The 27,726-nt window shown below is 38.0% G+C and overlaps 1 protein-coding gene across 3 annotated transcripts; it reads right to left on the minus strand.

Moving 5' to 3' along the window:
- Positions 1–27,547, minus strand: WTAP (WT1 associated protein). Of its 3 annotated transcripts, XM_054820265.1 has the most exons (9): positions 27,286–27,547; positions 23,425–23,462; positions 23,276–23,331; positions 16,298–16,356; positions 14,437–14,564; positions 13,139–13,189; positions 8,043–8,221; positions 3,086–3,240; positions 1–1,230 (listed from the first exon to the last, which is right to left on the minus strand). In XM_054820265.1, exons 2-9 carry the CDS (start codon positions 23,452–23,454, stop codon positions 641–643), a joined length of 1,248 nt encoding a protein of 415 aa, XP_054676240.1. In that variant the 5' UTR covers positions 23,455–23,462; positions 27,286–27,547; the 3' UTR covers positions 1–640. The 3 variants fall into 3 exon arrangements, with proteins under 3 accessions (XP_054676240.1, XP_054676241.1, XP_054676242.1); XM_054820266.1 differs by lacking the exon at positions 13,139–13,189 and having other exon boundaries at positions 27,286–27,544; XM_054820267.1 differs by lacking the exons at positions 1–1,230; positions 3,086–3,240; positions 13,139–13,189 and adding an exon at positions 7,179–7,831.
- Positions 27,548–27,726: the final 179 nt, after the last annotated feature.

The following is a 27,726-nucleotide window of genomic DNA, read 5'->3' on the forward strand; positions in this document are numbered from 1 at the left end:
TTACATTATTAAAAGTTTTTATTTAGGTTTGGTCAGTACAGGTAAGATAATATCGGAGTCACAGAGCAATATGCATAAACAGGATACAACAGTTCTTAAAAACTGAGTAACTATGCACACAATTCATAAACATTCGGTCACCTAAGGAGAAAATGCACAGATGTATGGTGGGAAAAACTGTAATTAACACTGAAACTACTACAGGACTCCTTCAGCAAGTCCGTCTTTTAGTGATAAAACTACTGTACTGGGCAAACTTGGCAGTCATAAACCCACAGCTATTATGACAAATCTTGAAGGTGGTGTAAGTATAACAGTATGAGTAAGAATGCCCTTACACAGCACAGGTTCTAGATATACACAGATTTGTACAGACATCATTTATGTTATACTTTATGGAAATAATTTCCATTTCAACTTCACATTAACTCATATAAAAATAACTTGAGCTACACAAACGTCCTTTTAGCAACATTCAACGTAATTAACTGTTAAAATTTCCAAAGTGGCAGAGGTATTGAAGCAAAAAGAAACCCACAAAAAGGCAAAATTGTGACAAGTATGCACTAATTTAAACGGCTTCTGGACAGTATCCTCTCCCAATTTAAATGACACTGTATAAAAATGTTGCAGAAAAATGTTACAAAACTGAACCCTGCACATTTACACTGGAGTCCAAACCATTCTGGACATGACGAGAACCCACAGTTCTGTTACCTTTCACGCTCACTGTTTTCTCCTCTTGAGGATCATGATTGGAGTCTGTGTCATTTGAGTGGTGAGTGAGAGAGTTTTCACTGCCAGTGGGAGAGTCTACACTTTCATACCCAGTACTGAGCTGGTTTATGTAGCTACCACCTCCTCTACCAGTTCTATCTTCAGAGTGGTTGGACAGCTTATTACCATTCCCTGGAGAAGCCGGGAAGTCATCCTCCGTGCCGCTACCCTCCCTATAAAATCCAGACCCAGACGTCCGCTGGTGGGAGGAGCTACCATTGCTTGGTCCATTTGCCAGGCGGCTGCAGTCTTTGCCCACAGCCTCTCCCTGGTCTGTAGGCTCAGAAGATGGAGTCCTGCTGGTACCTGGGTTGGAGGCCTGGGACTGCTGCTGCTGCTGCTGGTACTGCGCCAGCTGCTGGCGAGTCTCCTTCAACTGCTGCTGAAGAACTAGAATGGTACTCTGCATACCCTCTACCTCCTCATCAAGCTGGATGATGAAGTCATTCAACTCTATGTAAAGAAAACACATTTGTTGCAAATACTTAGTAGCCCATATATAGCTTGAATCTCAGACAAAAATAATTAAAATCCTATAACTCGACACTTTATGCTGAAATTTATCAGACTCTTTCAGCCATCAAGTATGCACTGGTTTTGATACTCTGCCTCTGAAGGAGGAAATGCTTAAGTATCATCTACCTACTTTTTATACTGCTACACAGAATATGAGAAGAAATTAATTTCTGGGCAAGAAAGAATGATATTTGGGAAACAGCTCAATTCCAACAATTAGTATTTTGCAAGCAGAACCTAGTGTATCTACTTTTACTCAGATTTAAAACCTTAGCAGAAATACTGTAAAAGTGACCATGAACCACATCTGTATATAATAGATCTGAATCATTACAAAAGCCTATTCAGTGACAAAAAAAAAATCAGTCACATTTCAAGGAAATTTCAGCTCTTACTGCTCTCAATCCTTTAAATCCTGCATAACAGGACACTGAAAAAAAAAAGACTTTCTTACCAACAAAACTGTTAAGTAATAAAACAGCCTGTGGAATTAGTTAAGTACCAAGAAAAAGGATTTTTACAATTAGATTGCATTTTGGAGCAAAACAAATTTGACCTGAAAACAGTCAAAGAAACACTGAATCCCTCAGTCTTCAATTCAACTGCATCATTGATATGGCAGAGCAAATAAAATGCAAACTGCTTATTGTTGTAAAAATTCATAAAATAGACACGTTCTGGCCGCTATGAAAAAAAATCATTAGGAAAACTGCTACTGCAGGATTATTATAGTCTTTGTTCATATGGGGAAGAAGTAGGAGCTAAGAACAGAACATTCAAGAACAGAAATCTTTAAAGAACGTCCAATGCTTACTTCAATTACAAACTTGATAAATTTAAGTCAATTAAGAAGCAAAAGGGTAACTATTCTAACATGTCATTACTGAAATAATAATTCACCTTAAAAATTCTAGTTATTATATATTAATTTATACTGCTACTTTCTCAAAAATATGATCCTGCAGAGGAGAAAAAAATCTATCCTTAAAAATACAGGATATGTCAGACTTGGCACAGACTTGATTTGGCATTATCTATCTTAGAGACTTCAGTTGCAAAACCAAAACATATCCAAGGTTTATGTGTCTAAACAGCTCATGTTCCAAGACTTACTGTAATAATCAGGTAACGTACTCTGTAACATTCTACCAAAAAACCCACTGATTCTATGCAGAACTCTCAACTGAACTTTTTTTAAATCTGCATTTTCCCCTCCATTTCAATTATGCAAGAGGTCAGAGTTTATTGGTAATTTCAATTTAGGTTTACAATGCTGTACAATTTAGACTGTGAACACAATAATGAGGTATTTTTGTTTATCTGAGTTACCTAAAAAAAAAAATTTTATTATTCTTAGGCATTGTTAAAAAGTTGATTTTTAAAAAAAATAATTTCAAAATGAGTCAGTTAACAAGAAGCATTCTGTTCTCGGTGCATGCTTAGCTTCATTACCTTTCATCTTACCAACTCACCAACAGCGTGTGCAGTCTAAACATTCCCTATTATATAGCAAGACCTACAGTACAAAATCTAGCAATTTCAAATTCAAACGCTGCATTACTGGAACTAAAAATCCCACCAGTCCCCCAAAGTTGAGTTTGGGTTTGGTTTTAATTTTTTTTTTTTAAATTAAGACTAATTAAGACTACCAGTGAAGACTTAACAATTGTGATATTTTTACTCTATATCGCCCTTTAATTCTGCAAAGATGGTTTTACAGTATGTCTATCATCAGGAAATTAAACTAGCAGAAGTGCAAGGCAACTTCCATTTTCTTAAAAAAATCCCTTACCATCCTGACTGCTTTTAAGTTCCTCACTATATTTCTTCTGTAAAGCCAACTCTGCCTCAAGCTGTGCAATACGTCCTTGGGACAGCTGCCTTCCAAGCTCTTGATTCTCCTGGATAAGCATTCGACACTTCGCCATTAACTTTTTGCCTGTTTGGCTGCAAAGGAAAGAGCCATCTATCACAACATGAATACAAAACCTTCAGAAATCTTCCCCTATCACAATTACAGACAAAAAGGAGATGCAATTTCTGCATGTCACAATTCAAGGAACATTATGCCTCAACATAATTGTCATAGCAGAAAGTCTCCCTATAGTTACCACATGCTGTTCCAATGCCGGTTGATCTTCTGTCGCTGTCCCATAAAGTGGAAGGCAAGTTTTATTACTGCAAATACGAATAAGCATATTGTTCTTTTTTTGATACCAACATCTGGATTATCAGTATGCACAATCTTGCATGTGCTAATTCTCAATGGAATTAAATATTTGATTAAAGATGTGCCTTGCAACTCAAAAGATCAAGTACTGCGTAAAAGTTACAAGCGTAAACTGAATTATAAACAAAAACCTTCTTCATTTGTTGTGCTAGTAAAAATTTACTAATTAAATCTGGGTGATGAGAAGAAAATTGCTTGGGGGAAATTATTAAACCCCATGTTTGTTTTTCAAAGTGACATCCATTTTTAAGAGGCTTAGACATTCTTTAGAATGCTGTCCAGGTTTTCTTGTTTAAAAAATTAGGTATCTATTTTTCAACTCAGTTTATACAGCTGATAGTAACGTACACAGTCTGTTTCATTATTTCTATGATCAGCTTTTCCTAAGCACATCTTGCATGGTGAGGAGAAAGTCAAATGTAGTTAAAAATTGGCAGGAAATTAAGGAAGGAGTATATTTTTAATCTACTTCCTTTACAATAACAGATTTCAGATCATAAGTAATGATCATTACGATGTCCAGTTTCTGAAAGAAATGGGAAACGGGCAAAAAAAAAAAGTATTTTGGACTGACAAGATTTTCTTTACTAAATGTGTAACATCACACATCTTTAATCTTCACGATAAAAATTGCATTGTAAAGCATTATAGGAAGTAGTATGCAAATTAATATATAGGCAATACAGCTGACTCCATAAAAGAGAAAAATTAAAGTCCTTTAAGACTCTTGGTCTGCCAAAGTCAGGATAGCAACCACAAACAGTCCTCCTTTTAATAGGCACAGCAACATAATGAAGCTGTCCTCTTTTCTACAGAAGCGTAAGCTCTGCCAAAAAAAAAAACAAAACCCAGCCCAAACTTGAACAGGTTTATTATGAATTCAATGGCAGGACTTGCATTACTTTTCAAGACCAAGAAGGTCATTTTTTGTTCGTTTGCTTTTAAACAAGTGACAAGATTGAAAGAAATTTTGAGGATTAAAAAAGTAGAACAAGAAATTTCTGCTACAATTCATAGCCACGTTCTCTCCTGCAATCAAAATATCCAACCAAAAGAATTTAAGATAATAATTTCCTTGTCAACTACCTTTTAAGCATTCAAGCCTTAGACAATTTTTAAGTTCTGCCAACTCTGCCCCATTTAACATTTTCCGACTGACTCTCCCAAATCTTTCAGATGGGCTGCTCCAGAAGGAATCTGGCTGTGTAAAGTCCTGGAAGCCTGAAACTCTGCTAAAGGCAGCAACCTGTTTTCTTTCTTGATGTGATGTCCAATGCCAGGTCCTTGAAGTTTAAATTGTGCTGACCTAATACAGTCCAAGTCGCACACTTAAGATGCAAGTTTCCTTAGAGATGTTCATTCTGTGTAAAGCAGGACCACTTTGGAGATAACCAATGTGACATATCCCAAAAGTTATTAGGCAGACATGCAATTATTTTTAGCCATTTGCAAATTTCTATTACTGTATTCATCATCACTACAAGTTGAAGAAGTTCACAGTGCTTAAGTCATTTAATGCTTTTCTCTTCACAAAACAACGTCAACTGTAGAATTAGCAAGTATCAGTTACCTTGGAATTGGGACAATTTTAGAATCCCATTAACTTCTTCATGTTAACTCCTGCCAAAATGTAAAATATTTATTACCTGTATAGAAATTTGCATAGTTACCTATAATGCTATTTCTTCCCATCAAATTTTTTCCAGATGTTCTGAACTAGTATGGTACCAAGTAACCTCCCCTTGCAATTTACAAAAAAACCAACACATGCAAGAAGATAAAATCCAGTAACTATTGAAATAACTCCTATTAACTGTAAAACTAAGTTTTCACAAATCCTCTTGAACATACATGCAACAGAACCTGTAAGAATGTAAGTGGTTAAATTTCAAGAGACTACTGTTTGTTGTACTAGACTTACTGCAAATAACATTTCTACTATTTTTTAATCCACATGTATACTCTATGTTTAATGATGGTTGAAATGGCTTAGCATAGTTATTCCTTTGATTACACGCCCTTTATTTCTCCCTCTGGAGACCAGCAACGATTATGCTGTATACCTTTATCTATGGTTAAGGCCCAGAACTAATACCACTTTGGTTTGAGGTTAACATGTTACCTTAAGCACACCAGTTAGAGATCGGAACAGGAGCATCACCTCTTTCAAAAACTAGGTCAGATGCCGCGAGATAAGCGTGTTGCATACAAGGATGGACAATTAAAGCAATTAAGGGGGTGTGTGTGTGCGCAAAAAGAATAAAAAAATCCTATAAATACTTCACACGAGTCATCATTTCTTCACCTTTCCAGAAATAAAAATCAATGAAATCTTAACCCAGTTAATGAAGACAGCCTCAATTATTTACCAGGAGATAACTCTAATTTTCTGTATTCCAGCTACTGCATATACGAATTATGCACATTCCCACCACTGACTTAAAATTATATGATGCATATTAGGGTACGTTGTAGCTACAGAAATAACATAATTGTCTTTTGATACTTCTGCTTGAAAGTAAGTGGTAAATTCTTGTCTCCTCCTCAGTTGTACACACACATTTAGAGCCTGAGGACTTCAGAAAACCACCAACCTGTATCTAAATGTATTAAGTAATTTTCTGAACTCCAAGTTAAACCAGCAATCTGCACGGCATGCCTCTATCTGCACATTATAGTAAGCTTTACAAATGGCTTGGTAACACGTTAACAATTTATTAATGCAAGTCTTACCTCTGTTTTGATGCTAGATCATTAAAATCTTAGATACTGCTATAGCAAAATCATTCCAGATGTATCACTTTTAAAAAGGTAAAGTTTTCCTGTAGGTTTTTCTTTTGCTGTTAAGTCATTACTCATGCAAAAAAAATAAACCTGCATTAAGTATGCTACTCTTCAATCCCATATCATCTGAAGGATAAACAGTTAAGATACTTCCAAGTTAAAAATATGCAATGCCATCTTAATAAAAGTTATCAAAACAGTTAGAATACATCACCTTCTGTGACAGCTGGATGCCTTTTTTTTTTTTTTTAAATTGAAAACTGAATTTTCTAGGATCAGACTGAATCATGAAATGTTGCCCAACTGTTTTGAAAATCAAAACCTCAGATTACTAAATTAAACTCAATTCGCTAAGGAAAAAAACAAACACACAAATGCTATAGCAACTCTGCATTTCGCTTTACACACCTCAGACATGCACTCCCAACTGTGCCGGATTGCTACTCTTGCGAGTAACTTGGGACAACAGAACAGAGGCATCAATAGAGTAGCAAAGGCTCCTTCACTGATTCCACCAAGGAAAATGCATGCATTTAAGGTTTTTTGGTTTGTTAAAATACTGACTTTGTTTTCAGAGAACGAGACAATGCAGAAATAACAACCTGTTCAATTCTCGTTCATGCCAGGAGTTTCACAATACAACAGTACGACCAGCAGTGTTCCTTGAACTATATATTACAACTATGTCAAGGCACATTTTATATAGAAGTGCAATACAAAAAAAAACCAGGTGTACAAAGGAATGAAAACACCCCACCAACACTGAAGACAGGTGCCATTGTGTGCCTTCGGTATTTAGCATTTGAGATCAGTTCTTAGTATAGAAGATCAAAAAATTCTCATTTCTGCATGAAAACATGCAGTGAAATACTTATCACAACCAGTTTTTATTATACATGCTAGTTGTGATCAAATAGATATTGCTTCCAACATGTTAAACCTGCAATTAGATAGAATGTACATTTTCGTACAGTCCTAATTTTGAGGCATCCACAGTATTACCAACCATCCAGAAAACAATTCATTATTTAGCAACATTGACTTAAGGCTCTGTGAAGTGCTCAAGAGCCCAAAGGCTAAACAGTCAAATGTGTACACTACCACTGTTGTGATATCAAATAGCACTCTCATGGCTATTCAAAACTGGTTAGCAAGTAAACTCTTTAACGCAAAATTCACCTCATCGAGTTTTGACCCAGCAGTTCAGTGAACAAGCAGGAAGTCCACAGTCTTATTGGCAAAACTGACTTACAGTGTCTCTAAGTCACTAGGCTCAAGGTTAAGAGCGAAGCATATTCCACTTCTACATTTTACGGGAATTTTACATGTTCAATTCATGATTTATAATCTCTAGGTTCTCTCTCCTCCAAACTGTCTGTAGACACAGTGTGCCACAGACTTAAGACTTCTGTTTCTCCCTCTATTTTCTTCAAATAGAACAATTTTGCAAATGTCTACATGTTCTAGAAAAGACTTTTTTCGAAGATGGCCATTTCTTCAGAACAGTCCGACGCCATCAGGCCTCTGAAGCAAAGGGGGAGAAAAAAGCTGAAACACAAGGTTCATCTGGTAAGTTTTACATTAAGCATTACAAGCTGGACAGTATAAGAATGTGGCTTTTGCCTCAAAACGTCTGAGTCTTGGTGTGGAAACGAGTACTTGGCTGTCCCACCATAGCATTCTCGTAGTGGGACTGTCAGGGAAGTCTTGACTGGGGAGTATTTGTTTTGTTTACCTATCAGGCGTAAATTTCCAGGCACTCAGTTCATTTTGGGCTTGTTCCAGTTTGTCTTTAGTCTGTTCCAGTTCACCTTTCATTTTTAGGAAAAACAAGTTGATGGCTGGGTCCACCATTGTTGATCGCAGTTGGGCAACACTAGGCTGCTGGACTTGCTTGAGGTACTGAATCTGATTCTGCATAAAATAAGAAAAAAGACTGTTATTTATACAATATTAAATACAATTTTAAAGTCATTTAGATACAAATAAAAACAGTTATTCCAAAGATAACATCAAGGACACTTGCCTTCTTTCACCACTGTAACCTGAAAAAGGCAGGATAAAAATCACTTTTGCCCACCTGCACCCTATCAATGCACATACTCACCCAAACCCCCTTCCCACCACCTGCCAAGCTTATCTTTCAAGGCCAATTACCCACCCGTCCCCTCTCTGCTTCAAATTGTTTTCTACACATTGGTTTACATTTGGCAAAGCAATGATTGGAGCATTATAATTATCCCTTTCTTTTGTATCTGCCTGCACTCTTTTGGGGAAAAAATCTCCGTATATACAAAGAGTTATCTGCTTAAAGCAGATGGCTGATTTCCATGTAACTTCAGTGAAAGTTACTATGGAACATTACAGCCAATATTGATGAGGAATATTTTTAAGCAACTACTAAAAGGGTTTTTACAAACTAAGTTTTTTTGCAAATACAATAGTCACTTATGATGCAAGTCTGCATATTTACCTTTTAAACAAAATAATTTAGAAATATTATCAGTTGAACAGATTTTGGTTGGATTTCATTCTCTTGCAATACCCACAACCCCAGAGACTTACAATTTTCTCATTTGTAACCCAGAAGACTTACAATAGATTCAAAATTTCAGGAGGAGTAACTGTGAGAGGATTTAATTTAAATACAGCATTCATTGGCCAGAACTTGTATGTATTTAAATAGGATTAACTTTTTTAAAGTTTCTTCTATTTTAATCCTGTTGCAACAATCTTAAAATACATTAAACAGTATGTGTTTAGAATCCAGCTAATCCCTAAAAATCACATCAGCCTACACAGAGAGTGCTCATTCTTAAGTTCAATTTATTATGCTCGCTGTATCACACACATTTCTTCATCAGCAAGAGGTGAACAAAATTATGAGATGAAAAAAGAAACATTAATTGTAAGTCTAGGGTTTTGCCTCCTGCTGCACACACAATCTTGCAACCAGACCTGATAGCAACAGAGTTTCACTGACAAACAGTACAAGGCATCACCAGCAGAGTCCAGGAAAAGAGTGTCCCTCCACACTTAGCTTTGAGACAAGCAGCACAGTCAAAAACACTGTCAGTTTAACTGTTTTCCTGTACGTACAGTTACTTTGTTACAGGGTCTTTATACTTTCTCTTCACCATTACTGTGAAATTACAAACATTTAGTTTACCTTAAAAATGTGCAAGTGACCTCAGTCACTTCCTGACTGAGGACAACATTACTTATATACTGCTAAGTAGCAACAATTCTTGGATTTTTTTTTTCCAACTAAGTTATTTCAAAGTTACCGAAATAACTGAAATATTTCCATTGACTTTACATTTATTTGATATTATCAAAATAAAAAGAGCTACTTACAAAAAAACCCACTATAATACTCAAAAGTTTTAAGTAGACAAACTTTTACATGTCCATAAAGGGAATAAAGCACTGCATAAAAATATTTTCAAGAAATAAAGCACTCAAGAACCCACCTACAAATAATGTGGACTTCTTGTTTTTAAGTAATAAGATTATCCTAGCATTTCCTGGATGGTATTTTACCCCCACAGGTCCTTTGCCTCACTGAATAAAGATATATCAATAACAGTAAATAGATCTTTTCTATCCACTCAACTTCCTGATGCTTGCACTACTGGAAGTATTTCAACAACCTGTCAATTCTTTGCGAGGGTTAGCACTAGTAGTGGGTGAAACAGCTTATTTTAACAGATGTCTGAACACATACAGACACTCAAGCTGGCAACATACTCCAGGAATATAATTATGCTACAGCAACATGGTTCTCAACCTATTTTTAGACAGGCATCATTGAGGGGGAAAAAAAAAAAAAGACCATGTTCCTCATCTAACCTAGGCGCAGCTCCCTCCCTCTTCTACTGCCAGCCTAAGAACTGTAACAGATTCCTTGGATCAGCAGCACAAAGAATCACTGCCACCTGCTCCTCACTCATGCCAGAAATGCACTAAAACACTCAAGACCACCCAGCTGGTTCTGTCCAATGTCAGTTACTTAACAGTCTCATTTGGGTATCTCTAACTTATGCTCCTAGGCCAAGCACTTGCACAGGCTCCACATAACACCTCAGCTGTCATTCCTAAAACTGTAGCATAGAAAGAATTTACTTGAGCTGAACAACCCTTGCTCATTCCCTCCTCAAACTTCAAGACCATGTATTCCTCCAGTTTTTCCAACTCAAATTTTCTCCATCCCTCCACAAGTGCTTTCCCAGTTGTAACTCCATGGTTCTCACCCATCTGGTCTTTCATCCACCCAGACCTAGCAACCTCTGCCCGATGTGACCCACTTGCCAAAGCAAGCCTGTATCTCTTAACCCTTCTGCCTACTACCTTACTACATTCTTCTTCCTGCTTAGCCAGTCCAAACCTTCCCATTCTTGCTCCTTTTAACCACTCCTCTAGTACATGTCTCCTCCTATTGATATTCCAGGTGGCAAAGGGTGGGGAGCAGAAGAGTCTTCCTGCATTCAGGACCAACTTCAGGGTAGAGCTGAACACACAGGAAGAGTCATGTCCAGTGCCATGCCCACTCTAACACCTGAAATGCCTACTGGCTGTTCATATTCCCAAACATGAAAGCACACGCTAGCTGGTATTTTTAGCTTTCTCTCTAACTCAAGGCAGGAGAACACTGAAAGTCGTCTATTTAGAGGTTATCAGGCTGTCCGGGGTTTTGTTTGGGTGGTTTTTTTTGTTTTGTTAAGACAAACAGTAACATTTTCAACCCCTTTGCTTCTCACATTCTTGGAAACAGCTGAATCCTTTCAGCTGAAGCTCTCCAAAGACATTCACAAAGAACAGACCCACTGACAAAGAATTTAACAAAACAGAACACAGGTGCTTAACATAAAATGTAAGCAACCTAAATAAGTACATCTATATAGCCTTCTTACAAGGAAGGAGGGAAGAAACTGCATAACGAGAAACAGAAAAAAACCTCAGAGCTGTAACCTAAACCACAAGCAGGTTATCAAGAGTAATGATTATCTAGGTACTATAGTCCAACTGCACCCACAGAAAGCCTCCACTCATTGTTATGTGTTCTATGGAAAACCTACTTGAGTAGCAAATATTTCCAAATGCCTGTCTGCTTATTGACCTGCAGTAGCTTGGGAGGGGGTTAAGGCCTTTCCCTGAAGTAGCAGGAACTTCACTGCCTCTCCCAGACATGCACACCTATACTTTCAAGACAACGACTGGTGACTTTTATAAGCTAAAATAGGTTTTGTTGTATCTTTTTAAAAGCAGGGTATGAATTAAAACAGCAACTCAGACAAAACCTATCACACATTATTTTAAAGCAGAGCTAGTATATTTTAACTAGCAAAGTGTTTTTCACATCAGTAATCAGAAAACTCACTTATGTCTTTGTCAACTAACACTATTTTAATATGGTATTTTAAAATTTTTACCCATTTAAATTTGCAAGACCTGAATGCAATAAGTTTTTCAGTATAAAACATTTCCCAAAACCACACTGAGAGTAATAGGAACAGTAAGTACTATATGGTAAATATTCATCTGTAGCTTTCAAGAAACTTGACACCATAGATGGTCAGTCTTTCTAATTAAGAAGTGACAGGAAACGTTAAAGGCTTACATATAAATAACTGTCACTGGTATATTTTACATGCAAATATGGATTCTAAAACATTAACTACACTAAAAATAAAGAAAAGTTATTTTATGGACTAAAAATTAGACAAGTCAAGTAACTTACCATATCATGATTAGGTTTTGTTCATTTATGAAGTGATTTAGCAACCTATAGCTTAGCTTTGCATCTCAAACACGATTTATTTTGCTACTTTACTGGAAAAATAGTATTTAATAATACAAGCAGTCCTCCAGAACTTCTTGAAACTACATGCATTTAACCTTGGAAACACCTTAAGGTGCCAATGTCTCCATTACAACTTTTTACACCCCCTTCTTCAAGGATACATCTTCCTACCTCCATGCATTATAGAGATTACATCCTTCATGTTATTCATGTGTCAATACCTGGAAAAACATAAGCCACTTGGGGGGTGGGGTGTTCAGGTTTTGTTTCTTTTTGATGGGTTGTTTCCCACTACACATCTTTTTTTTTCCTTTTCCTAAGTACACTGAAATTAATAGAAGCTCTTCAAGAGTTCTTCTGAACATATGTTCTGGAAAGTCTATGCATCACAGCTACAAACATCTATAACAAAGTGCAGCCAAAAATCCTATAGTCTTCATGATCTCGACAAAATTCATAGTTTTAAATGCTTTAATTTTTTGTCTAACATTATTTTAGAAATAGGGAGGAAGAAAGGTGAAAATAGTTAATATACACAAATTTGGGTTTGGTGAAAAACTTACATTTCTTTTTATTTTTTTAGTATTTATTGTTTCAGCTACATGCTCAGAAGTTCAAAAGGAAAAAAACCCCACCCTGCTGTTCCTCAGAATAGCAGAATTTACCAGTAAAACTAACACGAGAAGCAGGATCAATATAGTAGTCTTACTACTAGGGAAGTGTTGCGGTATAGCACCAGAACAGATCTTCATTAGCATCCTGGGCTGCATTAGGAGGAGTGCTGCCAACTCGAGGGAGGTGATCCTTCCTCTCCACTCAGCACTGGTGAGACATCTGGAGTACTGGGTCCAGTTCTGGGCTCCCCAGTACAAGAGAGACATGGACATATTAGGAAGAGGCCAACAAAGGGCCACGAAGATGATTAAAAGGTTGGAGCATCTGACATACAAGCAGAGGGTGAGAGTGCTAGGGCTCTTCAGCCTGGAGAAGAGAAGGCTCAGGGGGATCTTAACAGTGTGCATAAATACCTGATGGGGGAAGTAAAGAAGGCGAAGCCAGGCTCTTCTCTGTGGTGCCCACTGAAAGCACAGAAGGCAATGGGCACAAATTGAAACACAGGGAATTCCATTTAAACATAAGAAAATGCTTTTTGCTGTGAGGGTGGTTGAACAGGTCACAGGCACAGGTCACCCAGAGAGGCTCTGGAGTCTCCATTCTAGGAGATGCTCAAAACCCAACTGTGCACAGTCCCTTCCAACCGCAGTGATTCTGTGATTTCTTTTTTGGCACCACAAAGTAAGCTTTACCCTCTCACTATCCCTTTTCATACCAGTGCTTACTACAAACTAAAGTCATCTTATGGTCTTAAGAGCAGTGAAAATAACGTGTACAGAGTTAAGCGTCACACTACTGTACCTGACAGCTCTGAAAACTTACAGGAAAAAAATGAAGGAAGGCTAAAAGAAAATAACAGAGGAAAGCTACTATACTAGCTATTAGTTTTGCACAGGGCTTGTATTTTTCATAAAAAAATCTCTCAGGTGTATGTTACACAAGCTAGCAATAAGAAGCTTTTTACAATCTTCTCTCAGGAACTGTCGAATTAAAGCAGCAGGTGAAAATTATGTTACAGTGGTAATCCTGAAAAGATCAAGAGTCCAAAAGTGGTAGAAGATAGTTTCAAGAAACCAAAACTAAACACAGAAGAAAAAGTCACAGAAAACCCACAGAAATAAAGGAGAGAGAAACAGAAACAACAACAACAAAGGTATTCAGTACAAACATTAGAAATTCCAAGAAGTAGAACTGCCAAATTCCAAAATAACTCCCTCTGCAGAAGTCAGTAGCTCTTTCCCCTACCTAGCCAAATGGATGCGGAAGCTTTCCAATACCTTGTTATCCAAATGCAACGTCAATATCAGCCTAAAACCTCCTAAATGAAACCCTGTAAATTCAATTTTATCCTTACATTTCAATTTGTTCCTGCATCCAGTGATGGTCAGAAGTAACATTTCTGATAGTATGCACAGATGATAAATGCTAGAAGAGACTAAGCAGAGCTCATGCAAGAATTAGCTTGGTTCTGAAGCAAAAGTCCTTCCAAGCACAACCACTGCTGAAAATCAACTGGAATAACTAATATTAAAAAAGTAAACTTTAAGAAGTGATCTTTACTAATTCAGTGAAAGTTTAAGTGCCCTGCCATTTCTTTAAGCACAGACAATGTGATGCTATAAATATATGAAAAACACAGCACATGGATACTGGCTCAAAAGATGACAGTCCTGTGACAGTCTGAAAACACTTAGCCTCTCTAAATACTTACAGTACACTCTTGCATCTCCTGTTCCTTAGTTGCCAGCCTCATCACCAGAATATTTTCTCTTCGGGCAGACTCTTGCTGTTGCTGTTTCAACTTCTCTTCAGATTCTCTCAATCCCGTCACATCATTAGCTAATACAAGTAATAAAATACAAAAAGCATGTTTTATAGCAGCCTCTCATTAACAGTTTTTAAAGACAGCTAAAAGAATCTGAAAACCAAATTCATAAACAGCAAAAGAGCTAAATAAATATGACTATAATAAGCATAAATAACAAAAATCAAAATATCATTAAGTATTAGAAAAACCTGACAACAGTTGGTTTTTAAATACATCTTTCTGATCCTTCCTTAAGACTTTTGAAAATGTTTCTGTGTATGTAGAAACTTTTAAATTGATTTCTTAACCAACTACTATGACAAATTGCAGTCTGAAACTTGGGAAGTTGGAACTGTCCTGCTATCTGTAAGAAATGTTGAGACCTGAATGGGGCAGGGGGGAAGTCTACACTGGCAACAAATGATCCCCAGTCTGTAAACAGTGCCATTTGTGGTCAATCCTCAAACCGGTCTCAACACTCCGTGAGTAAACAGTTAGAGAACTTCAGAAATGGTAGTTCAGTCACAACTAGAAGAATTCTTCTGATCCATGAAGTTTATATATGAAATATGAGAAAAAGCATCGCACCACATTGCCAAATTACTCAAACAGGAACATATGCAAGCAGCCTGATACAAACAGTACACATTCATTCCATCATTTTATACATGACAAGTAGCAGAAAGTTGTGATAGTTAAGATTTTTATTTTTTCTAATTACTTGAGAATGATCGCCTGTAATTGTAAGCCAAGGACATCACAAATTGCTTCAGGACAATTATTTCCAAATAATTCTTCGCAGTTAATTCAATAATACTGACTACTACAACCTGTGTTAAGAGTTTCCAAAGTTGAGAAACTGGGAACATTAGAACAACTTGATTTACCTATGTTAGGACAGTCTGAGATTAGAATAAAATCAACTGCTTACATTTGCTGTATTTTAATCTCTCCAAAACTCAAACATTATGGAGTAGCAGTAGAAGATGGATGTAACAAGAGAAAAAGAGAGTGGACATCTGTTCGGACTGACAGAAAAAACACCTTTCAAACTCAATAGTACTAAGTCTTTAAGTATTTGGACCGAAAAGGCAAGCAGAAAACAGGAAAGAGCCCATCTCTATCTGCCACACAATTTTCAAAAGTGACTTAGGATTAGTGATTCGGTCACTTCCAGAATGTATCCAGCTTTCCTTATTTGAAAGTAGGATGTGTTTCCTATAGTCTTTTGAAAGACTGAAGTACAGACTGTTTTAAAGACCACACAAGACTGACATTCAAATAGTTAATTTGCCTGATCAGATCAAACATTACTTGGCAACTCATTTTAGACCTTTGTATCTACAAACTATTCCCCCTTCCATGTGGTTTACAATCCTGTAAGACTACTGAAGGCACAAACATTCATGGAGCCTTTTGGTAGAGGATGTTTCCTTTCCAATGGAAAACTCGTGAAAATACACCCATTTGTGGGGTTACATTTTGGGACTTCCCTCCCTCAGCAGTCTGGGTACAGATGGTCCTACACATGCAAAAATACTTTTTAGAAGCTGTGTAATATCTGTAAAGGAAAATAAGTGGCTGAGAAAGTTAGGAAAGGCTATAAAAACTTACACTAGAAAGAACAGAGACTTTTGACAAATAACTGACATATAGGTTATTCTCTCATTTCTAACAGTTTTAGAAAGCACAGACATTATGCATACACTCTGCTCTCTACAAACATTCAGGTAATTCGTACCATTTTGAAACTTGGCTAACTTACAATTAAGGTCTGTGTACTTGCCCTCCAGAGCTTGCACATATGCTTCATACTGTTTCCACCTATTGCAGAGACAAAGAGAAAAAAGAATTTTCTGCAGCTCAGTTTATTAAATCAAGGTATCTCGTTCTTAAACTTTCAGAGCATACATTTATACCATAATCAAAAAGTGTCAAGATGGAATTACAAAATTGGATAAAAGTAAATTCTAGTTTTAAAAATGGGGCTTTTAATAACATTAATAGTTACATCCACTTTGCATCTCAAAAGGATAAAAAAGGTAACTGCATTACAACACTTAAAATTGACATCTTAGAACTTAACTGTAATATTTTGGACAAACATCAAAATCAAACACTTAGTAATCTGTGTAAAGTACCTAAGATACATTTCACTCTCAAAGCAGAACAATTCAAACAAAATTCTGTAACAGAAATCATCATACAAAGACAATATTAAATCTGTTACCAAGTGAGATGACAAGCAGAAGGGTATTACAATACACTAGAATTCACAGTCTAGGTTAAGTAGTTATACCAGCTCATTCAAACCAAGACCATACTCTGATTATACTCATCAGCCAGAAGCCAAACAGTTCAATAACTCTTTGAAGGCATATTAAGCAATTCATCCACAGTCAGAAAACTTCACACTTAAAATCAGCATTGCATTTGATATAAACCATTACATCAGTAGCAAAGAAAGTCTGCAGTAAAGCTTAGCATGACGTGCCTTACCAACAAAGGTCACAGGATGATGTTCTGGGTTTTTTTTGTTTTTGAAGTACTTTGCTTGTAACTATGTGTCTTCCTCATGATGGTACAATTCCACATTATGAAAAAATTCATCTAATAGCTTAGCACTACAGAAGGGGAAGGTTTCTGTTCCCTCCTCCCAACTACCCTTCCTCCCTGCCACCTACTTTATGCCAGGCTCAACATAACTGCTCTATTTGAACTCCCTAACCTACAATACCACTACCTCAATTAAAACTATAAAATCTAACTCCAGACCATTTTTGACCATTTAGTGAATTCAAACAGATCAATAAAGGGTCTAAAAAGCATCAGATCTGTAACAGCAAGTGTGATCACATCACTAGGAAAAGCAGAAGCATAAGATGTCTTCCTCCTAGCAGCAACAAGATTTTGCATCTCTTCAGCTGAACATGAAATCAGCATGAATTAATTCTCAAGCTCTGTAGAAGTGAGCAGTTGTATTCTCACTTAACCTTTAAAACTTATCTCTCTGCTCTAAAAAGAACATTGTTAAAAACAAAAGTTTCACTGTTTGACCACTGAAAGTTCTATGTTAGTTCAGGAAATTTCAATCCCTCAAGAGTACAACTGAAACAGTCTACTAAACAGCAAACCCGGAAAGAAAGAACCCATTTTTTTACATGACAGAATTACATGAAATAGGAGTTGGTCTTCAAATACAGCTGCAGGATTACTTGACTTCTAAGTTACATCTCACAGCCTAAAAACAGTAGTTCTGTCAAAATCATGATACACACCAATAATAGGAGCTATACAAAGACCAAGTGAAATGAAGACCTAAACACAAGTTAAGCAGACATGACAGACCACCACCAGAAAACAAAAAACCCACTTAACTGAAGGTCACCAAGAACATCAGAGATAATACCTCTAAGTCACCTCTCAACAACTGCTAGTATTTAAGCAAGAACTGAATTCCTGGAAAAGAAAACCCAGAGTGCACTAGGCCATGTCATCGATTTTAAGTCATGTGCCTGCCAACTCTTCTAGAAACATGACTCTTCAGACATAAATGTTTTGTCAAAAACCTGGTGAAGACTGTTGCAGTTCATCTTCAAGCAAGTTTACAGAATTGTAGAGAATAAACTTGTTATCACCACACTGACATACTCGGGAGAGAACTCTTCAACAATCAAATCACCAGTTTTAAAACTTGAACTTTTTCTACCACAGTAGCTTTAATTTCACACACATACCATGTCTCAATTTTGCTACAACTACAGAAGAACTCAAAGCAATTTTGTCTTCTACCAATTGATCTGTTTTTCACCTCACTTCAGGCAAACCAGAAAGTTAGCAATGATAGAGACAAAAATCAGAAGGAGGCTTATTTATTTCACGGAATTAGATTTTTTTAAAAATAATAATTAAAACAGAGAATCAAATAGACTGAAAGCATCAAAACAAAAAGTGAAATAATGACCTTTAAAAACCATTCACAATAATGAAGATGACCATTCTTATAAATAACTTTGGCTCAGGAAAATAAGCAAATATATTGGTAGGCCCTTACTGAAAGGAGACTGATTTCTTTTCAAACTTGCAGTTGTGATTCTTCATCTGATGTCTATATATTTTTGTAGCCATCTCAGTAATCCTGAGGACTAACGTGTCAAAATATTTACTGAATGTATCAATAAGAAGACAGTTTCTCAAGAACATTCATGAAACCAAGTTAAAGGATGAAAAACTTTTTTTAATATATATACACACACATACTTCAACTAGTTTTAGGTATTTTTAAAAGTCTTGTGATGGCTCTGACAATTTAGTTTTCACTTTGGTGTCTATTAACTGTCTTAAGACTTTAAATACATTTTATAATTTCTAAGTTCTTAACTCTTGTAGTATCTTTTGCTGTTCGCTGCCTTTAATAATCTATTTTCCTAAATACTGTCTTTCTAGCTTACTTCACTCTGATCATTTTCCCTTGCTTACATTAGTAGCACAGATCATTAATAGAGAGAATTAAAGTGGAATTCTCTTTGAAAAACTAAAGTTACAAAGTTGTAGCTTCTGAAGAAAATAAAAAGGAAAATAAGGGACTATCACTGAATAAAGCATTTTTAAAAATCAAAGATGCTGAAGATCACTGACAGTATTTTTAGTGTTCCAACTCTGAACATTGTTAACTCCTATCTTTTTATTCCTTCTTCTTTGTTTATTATGTCTACACTGGTAGAGAAGACCAGATGATACTATGATCAAACAGGACAGGTGTAGAACTCTATTTCTAGGTCTGAAATGACTACACAAGTGGTGGCTGAGAGTCTAACACCATTCTCTAAATGAATCACTCCCAGAAAATCTGTTTTTACCTGAACAAAAAAAGGCAGTATATCCAGATGCACAACTTTGGTCTTACATTGTACAACTGAACCTTCATGCACAACAGTTTTACTTCTGTACTTTTTTCAGTAATATGGACTCCCAGCTGCTGATATGCAAGGCTGAGGTGAGCCTGCATTCCCATTGCATGAATTTCACATGCTAAGTTGTCACACAGAGCTTGAAAGAGAGGGCAAGGACAGCAGGTTTGTGGAATGTTGTAATGATGCTTTTGCTCAGTGATGGAATCTCAGCCATTCCATGTTGAAACTAGACAACAGAAGCTGAGGCTAATCTAGCAGTGGATGCAGCATCACCCAGAAATGCCAACTCTAGTACAGTCCAAGGGTTCAGAGCTACAAATTTTACAAAAAAAGAAAAAAAAAGGCAAGTATGATCTGAAGCCTCCAATAGGGCCTACTCCTATCAAGAAACACTTGGGAAAAAAAAAAACCAACTCACAGTCTTTATTTCAGATCCAGTTAGAATTTTTCTGATAAATTATGGAAGTTTCTATATAATAGCATTCCTAAAAATTACATACTTCAAGCATTTTCCAGACAGCTCACATTACAGGCTCTTCAGCAAAAAGACTTTTGACCCTAAATACATTCTAAAGTTCAGTAAAAGAAACATGTTCAAAAAAGTCAGTAATGATACAAACAGAAATAACACACGCACACCCCCATTATGTCAGAATTAAAATCTGAAGATTACTACTAGCACATCTTCAACTACAGGAGGAAAGCATTTGCCTCTGTGAAACTTTTTTGCCTTACTTGACAATGATATACTCCTTCTACCAAATTTGGTCTACACATAATACCTGCGTTAATTTAAACTTTTTTTTTTTAATAGACATAGGTAAAATCAACACTTACAGTGACCTAAAAAATCCAGTTTTCAGTTAACCTATTTAAGAATTTGCACATACTTGCAAAAGCTTCTTTAAATAAACCAGTGATTTATAGGAACTTGCTAGATAGACCTTAAGTCTGAAGCCTTTCTTCCCAAGATCCAAGAAAGAGATAAATCTCTTCACACCTGTAATCTAAAAGATGCATTGGTTTAAGCAAACGCAAGAGCTGCCTTGACCTCCTTGCCCCATATTGCCCCTTCTGGTACATCCGCAGGGGACTCAGGCAGCTCATCAGTGAACTCGAGTGGGGGAAAAAGACAAAGGCTGAAAGCCAGCTTTTTTCTCCAATCAGTTTGGTTTCACTCAATATCGGCTCTTGATCTGCTTAGTAGTTTATATCAGTAATCCAATGGCTAAATAGTGACAATCTGAAGAGTTTCACTAAAATGCTACTTGGAAAGGCACTAAGACCAGAGACAGAGCTGTACACAGAACCAGGAAGACAGCCCTGACTTTGATTTACATTCAAGGGGTCACAGTCTCACAAGAACTGGAAGATAACTGGGCAGCATTATGTAGGTTACTTAATTCCCTTAACTATCTTAAAATATTAAGCACAGTTTAAGACTCCATGACTTCAAAATATCTCCATAAATACCACTATTCTTCTCAGAGGACTCATTTTTTATGCTGAGCTTTAAGATTCAATTTTTTTAAAAAAATACATGATAAGTACTTAGGGGGTAGGGCACACACAGTACTGCACCTAAGCCGTTCCAAAAGTGACTGGCTATAAGTCCACGTTGGTTGAAGTTCAGTAAAAGCATTGTTCCTCAGAACTGCTTGTGTAAATCAGGGTGCTTCAATGTTTCAGACTAACCATTAGGCTAAACAATCAGGGCAACACCAATCAGATTTTTAGCTATGATCCACAGAGTGCTTTGTTATAATGTTCCTGGCTCTTCTTTCTTCACAGAAGCTCCTACACAGTCAAGCTTAGTATAGCTACTGCATTAAAAAGGGGAGGGAAAAGATGAAAGAGATGAGACCACAGCAACAAGTAATGAGATAAGCAGAAATTCTCAAAAGGCCAGGCTGAAAGGCTTTAGTTGATTCCGCTCACTTTTAGTCAACAGAAGTTGAAATGAGCAAACTTAAATTATGTACTTCATGGAAAAGAACAGTGAAATTGGGATTCATGGCACAGGAACTGACAAGAAAGAATTAAGATTTTCTACATATGTATTTTATCAGTGCAATTGTACAGCAATGATGATGTATTACCTAAAAGGCCAAAAGCAGATAACACATGCCTGCATCTTATAATGCATTTGCCCCACCAAAGCACAGCCCAAAAAAATGCATTCCAAATCTTCACTTAAGACAATCCAGTAGCGGTCAACATATGCTTTTCTATGTCTGAAAACAGTAGAGATGCCTTTGATTAAAATATTATATACATATAATAGTATAATATTTTATTCCAACCAAAAAAATGAAGCCAGCAATTAAGTGTAGTAATTGCTAGTTTTATGTGAAATCACAATAAAAGGTGAACTTACTATAAACCCATTAAATATGCATCCCATTCAAAGAAAAAACAACAGTGTCTGTTAGACTGCTTAATGCTAAAGTGGCATTTAAGTTTCCACTTCTGGGTATAATGGACAGTTATTCTCCTTAAATCTATCAAGCTGCCTTTTTGAGAGCAGAAGTTGCTTTGTCTACACTAAGACGACAACTTGATAGCTAACACAGCTGTCATTAGCAAATTCCCTCCTGTCTCTTCATTAACACAGTTTAGCTGCTGATGTACTTTACCTCCTTGGGTGTATTCCATCACATTCTCACTTGAATATATGCTGCAAACAAATCTCTTCTATGGTAGCAACTAATTATTGCAAGTAACATAAACTGATTACAATTAGGAGCCTTTTTTTTGTTTTGACATTATCACTCAAAAAGCAAGTGGCACAGAATCTATGCTTTGGTACTTTGACTTTGATGAAAAGGTTCAAGGCCTAAACCACTTAACATCAAAGAAGCATTTTTTCCTACTGTTTAAATACATTATCCTTTACTACCCAAAAGACTAGATACTCCTCAGACAAAGTCAGAAACCAGTTTTGAACATATGGAGCCAGACTACGTTGACTCCCCCAGAAAGAACTGTCACCCAAGAAGCAGCTGGCAGGATAATTTGCCCAGAAGGAGTAGCTGATCGTATACATTAAGTGTTGCACTTGTATCCTCATGTTTCTACAGTTTAGTCTTTGTTCCATGAAATAGCAATATTTAACTTGAGGGACCCTAATAATGCTAATACCTTACAGTGTACAAAAAGCCAAGAGCTAAAGTTTACCAAAATGAACACACAAACTACTCCAGCAGATAAACAGATGATGCCCAAGTTTAGTTAGCTCTGTGTTTACAAATCAAGAAACTCAGGTACACAGAGACAAGTGGCTTGGGTCAGTTTCTTTAAGCAGGTGGTCTACAGGACAGGATTGCCTTTTTTTTTCATGGTGACATTTAGCTTTCTAAAAAGTGAAAAAGATGGCCAGGCTCTTCTTTGTGCAGGTTCTAGGCAATGAAAACATTTTACTGTTAATATCTGAACATGCTGAGAAGATGACTGTGCGGACTAAGAAAACCTGAAACTTACTTTGTAGGAGTAAGGAGTTGACATTTTTCTGATGTTTAAAAATAAACTGCTATCTAGCAAGGAATGTAAGCAACCACATCTTCTAAAGTTACAAACGAAGGAAAAAGCCTCCTACTCATGTATTACAAAATATTTTTCAGGATTTTATCTCTTTGGAAAAAGTGTTTCCCTCAAAACTATATAAAAAATATGAGACAAGAACTTTACAAAAGAGATGTATCATGAAAAGGGTAATTTTTTTTTTTTCAGAACAATGATGCTAATTAAAAACAATGGAAGAGGGAGGTCACATATCTTCCACTATAAGTTCAATAAAATGCTGAGATGGAAAAAACTGTTTTTTACTTTACCTTAGGATGAGCTCATCTCTAGGTAAAACCTTAAAATCTGCTTCACTAAGGCGAACCTACAGAGCAAAAGGAAAAAACACAACTTATCAAGCTGTCATGACTACCTGGCAGGGGTCAGGAGGGGAAGTCACAAGTATTCTTAAACATACCTTCTTTGGGAGAGGTTCTTCATTCGTCATTGTGAACTCTGAAGGGGGAGAAAAAAGGAGTTTTATTTAGTGTAGTTACCAGTGTACACGAAATACTAAACAAGTCAGAAACTTGTACTTCTAGCCTTATTTTTTTTTAATTTGCAATATTAGACTACTGAAATATTGGTTCCACACAATGCAGAGCCAGAGTACAACGATGACAAGTCTGCTGCTGGAATCTAGATACAAAGTCAACAGATGCTTTTTTTCCTAAGTTAACAAAAACTTTCTTTAGATGTCTAAAAAGCCTATCAGTAATCAATTGTTCCTATTAACTAAGCAAAACCACTCAACTTTGTCCACATTTGTTTAGATAAATCTGACATTTTGTATGTGCCTACATCTATTTAACACTGTATTTTATGAGGTAGAGGATAATCAGGGTCTGAAGAAAGCAATTCCTACTACCACTTCAGTATCTCTTTGGAATAAAAATAACTAATTTGTGAATTACCACCAATGTTTGGATTATGTCAAAATAACAGGTCCTTCCCAGTACTTATTCTCTTACTTTTAAGATTCTGATAAACAGGAAGTACTAAGCAATTGTTTTAAAACCCTTGCCAATATTTTCAGGAAATGTGAAATGTCAAATAAATAGCTTGGATACACCATCAGATTCAATTCCTCTCATGTATAGGTTGCATAATAGGATCACATTGTGCTAGGTCAAATATTCATGCTTCCTTGAGTTACAGGACAGGCTTCCTTACCTCAAAAGGATAATACATAGTATTTTCTACAACTACGATTCATAGTATTTTCTACAACTACAATTATATAAAAAATATTGAGCCCATGAAGATTATAAGCATACAAGTAACAATGAACGCAAGGTTTGCTAGAGGCACATATCTTTGCAATATTCCTTCCAACAGAAAAGTTGCATATAATATTAAGATTTGAAAAGCTTGTAAAGCTGCTGCAATGCACATATACCAAGGAAAGGATGCGTCAACTCCTTGGTTGTAAACACATAGCTTCACAAAAACAATACTCTTTAGTTAACTTTTTTTTCTTCAAAAAGACTCTTACAGACTACTTTAACTATTTTCAAACACAGACATGCCAAATGAAGTAGAGTCTCTTCAACCTATACTAACCATTGACAAATACACAGTACTCTACCAAACAAGGCTCTGGTTAAAAAAATAAATAAACCAACCCCCCCCAAAAAAAACCCAAACAAACCCCCCCCCACCAAGTACAGTGCACAGATGAAACAACTTTCAAGCCCTTCATAAAATAAAACCTGACATTAGAACCCAGGGAAAGGTTTCCAATAACATTCAGTAGAAGCATCTCGCTGATGAATGGCAGCTTCCTGTTCCTAGTATTAGTAACACACAGGCACTTATACTCCCTTAGCCTAAGAAGTTCCCCCACCACCTTTCCTCTCGCACACAAGTAGTTACTCAAGCATTCTGCTTTAACTTCTAGATGCAACTTCTGAGACTGTTTTACCAAAAATGTAAATGTACATTAAATATATCCAAGCATAAGAGGTTATTGATACAAACTGCTGGTGCCCAACTCAGCCATCCAAAATAACACAGAATAACTTGAGATCACAGGGGAAATGCTTGTGACCCCATATTCAGGTTGCCTACCTCTCCCACTATAATTTTCCTAAAGATTTTTAGAATCTTTTAACTCCTTCAGTGTTTGGAAGTAGTCTTGAAGATCTCAGCAAGATTTAAGTCCTTGACAGAAAAAAACATGCTTTTCAGATGTCCCACAGAACTACAGCTAACACCAATTAAATGGTGCACAGATGTTGTCAAGTCATTACTTGTATGTTCCTCAGAAAAGTACCACAGGCATATAAATACCAAAAACGGTGAGCGACCCCAAAGACTTGGCTTGGGAACCCTGCAACAGCATACAATTGTAAACACTTGATTGCTGCCACAATCATGACTGAAAGAAATCAACAGCTGATGCTCCATAGATCTAAGGGCAGTCTACCTCATATCTCCAGATCTCATGCAAGGTTCCAGCACACAGTTCTCTACAGCAGCACCATACCTGGCTACCCTAACCTTTACACCCAGCACACCACCATTTACAAAGCTATCTCTGGCTTTCAGATGAGCACAAAAGTGCAGAAGACTGAGGTTACAAACCACGGCATTAAAGCCACTATCTTGCTGCCACCTATTATCACTTGTACTGAACAATACACTAAAAAAACCACTAGCTAAGAATATTCTACAGGTTATTTTGGAAAAACTACATTGATCACATCTACAGATAAATACTAGCACTCTTTCTCTGTGTGTGAATTTCACCACATTACTCCATGCAACAGGTTTTTTGGGCACCTACAGTAACTTACCAAAAGCTTAGAAACTTATTACTTCTATATATCATTGTGCTCAGTGTTTTTCAGAAACATCAGAGAGCATCAGGCTGTCTACATCAGTTGTCACAGTAATCTGCCTTAGCTTTCTGTTTAGTAACAGATGAACTTGTATGCTACAGACAACAACACTACAACGAAAATGTTCATTCTTTGAATACAGTAAGTTCTCAAGTACTGTGCAGCAAGAGGTGCTTCTCATCACTTGGCTCTCCTATAAAAGAGATGATCTCTCTCCTACAGAGATCAGAAATATTTTGCAAGAGCCTGATGAAGTGCCACTTTCTACAATAAAAAGAATGGAGGAAAACAAATTCCTGTATAACCAAGTGGAATTAACACAATTATGTTTTGTGATTTATACAATGCACAGCTTAGCCGTACGATCCTAACTAAGCACTTTCATGATTTTGTGGAAACTATGGCTGCTACACACCCCTCCTTCTGCATATCTGCTCCTGGCAACAAGGAACATAAAACCATATTCCATACTTAAAATAACATTGTCATGGGCACTGAAAGAATTTTTGTGTAATGTCATCATGTTTTAGGCTTTTATGGCACTTTAGATATGAAGAGAGCTGAAATGGGGAAAGTGCATTTTAATTTTGGGAACTCCAGTAGTCTGTACACCTTTTACTACAATGTTTAGAAAACACAGGATTTAAAGATTAAAAAAATCCTAAGAAACAAAGTAATTAACACCAGGTATGCTGCTTTACTAGTTACACCTGAAGTAACTGCCAGTTATTGTAACGATATGAAAAAGAGTTCCGTGGGGAAAACCCCGGCAGAGGCTCCAGGCGCGCGAAACGCCAAGAAACCCGTTCCAAACAGCCCTCCGACTGAGCAGACTTCACACTCGCCTCAGCAACCGCGGTCCCGCGCGCGCCCGCCCACCCCCCTACAAACGGCGAGGCCCCGCCGCGCAGCCCCGCCTCCTGCGCGGAGACCCCGCCGGCTGCGGACCAGGCGCAGCTGCAGGCCGCTCACCGGCCGGCTCGCCGCAGACGCTTGACAGACCCCGCTGCCGCCGCTCCACACACCCCCCACCCCCCCCCCCCGCCGCCAAGCTCAAGCTCTGCCCGCCCCGCTGGGCCGCCCTCGCTCGTTTTCAATAAGGGATGAGAGTAACGCGTCTCCCGCGCCCGGGGGGGCGGCGGCGGCCGTGCCCGGGCGTGGCGGTTGTTGAAGGCTGGGGGAGGAGGATCCCAGCGGAGCAGCCAGGCCGGGCTCGGGGCCTCGCACAAAATGGCTCTAAGTGCTTCCGCTCCTCCCCCCCCCCCCGGCTCGAGGTGAGGGACGGAGCCGCCGCCGGGGTTTGGAGCCCCAGGACCGCGAGGTGCCCGGTCCCTCCCGCGGGCCCCGCCACCTCCCGCGAGGGGGAAGACGGCGGCGCCAGGGAAAGGGGGCGGAGGGGGTCGGCGGCGGGGAGGAGCGCTCGCGCGGCCACTCACCTCCCGCCCGCGGTGCAGAGGCCTCGCTCTCCCAGCACACTAGTTGCCTGGGCCGCACCCGTCACATCGAGAGTGAAACGTCGCCACTGTTCGCGCCTGCTGCCACCTCTGCTCTCGACAACCGGCTTTACCAGGACCGCCGCTCCGGAGCCGGGGTCGCCGCCGCGTCCCCCCGTCCGGGCTCCCTCACGCGCTGCTCCCGCCCGCTCTTTATTTGCGGATTCTCTGCGCTACAAAATGGCGCCCAAGGAGGAAATGAGCGCCCGGCCGCCCCGCCCACAGGCGGCTCCCCATGTTAGGGGCGGGGGGCTGCGTGCGCAGCCGGCGCGGAGCGGCGGGAGCCGTCGCAGCGGTGCGGCACGGTACGGCATGGGGACCCTGGCAGCAGGCAGCTCGGCTGCTGGCGCGCTTGTAGGCCTGCCTCTGGAGAGCTCGCCCCAA

This window comes from Grus americana, chromosome 3, assembly GCF_028858705.1.
Source record: "Grus americana isolate bGruAme1 chromosome 3, bGruAme1.mat, whole genome shotgun sequence".
NCBI classification, from domain to species: domain Eukaryota; kingdom Metazoa; phylum Chordata; class Aves; order Gruiformes; family Gruidae; genus Grus; species Grus americana.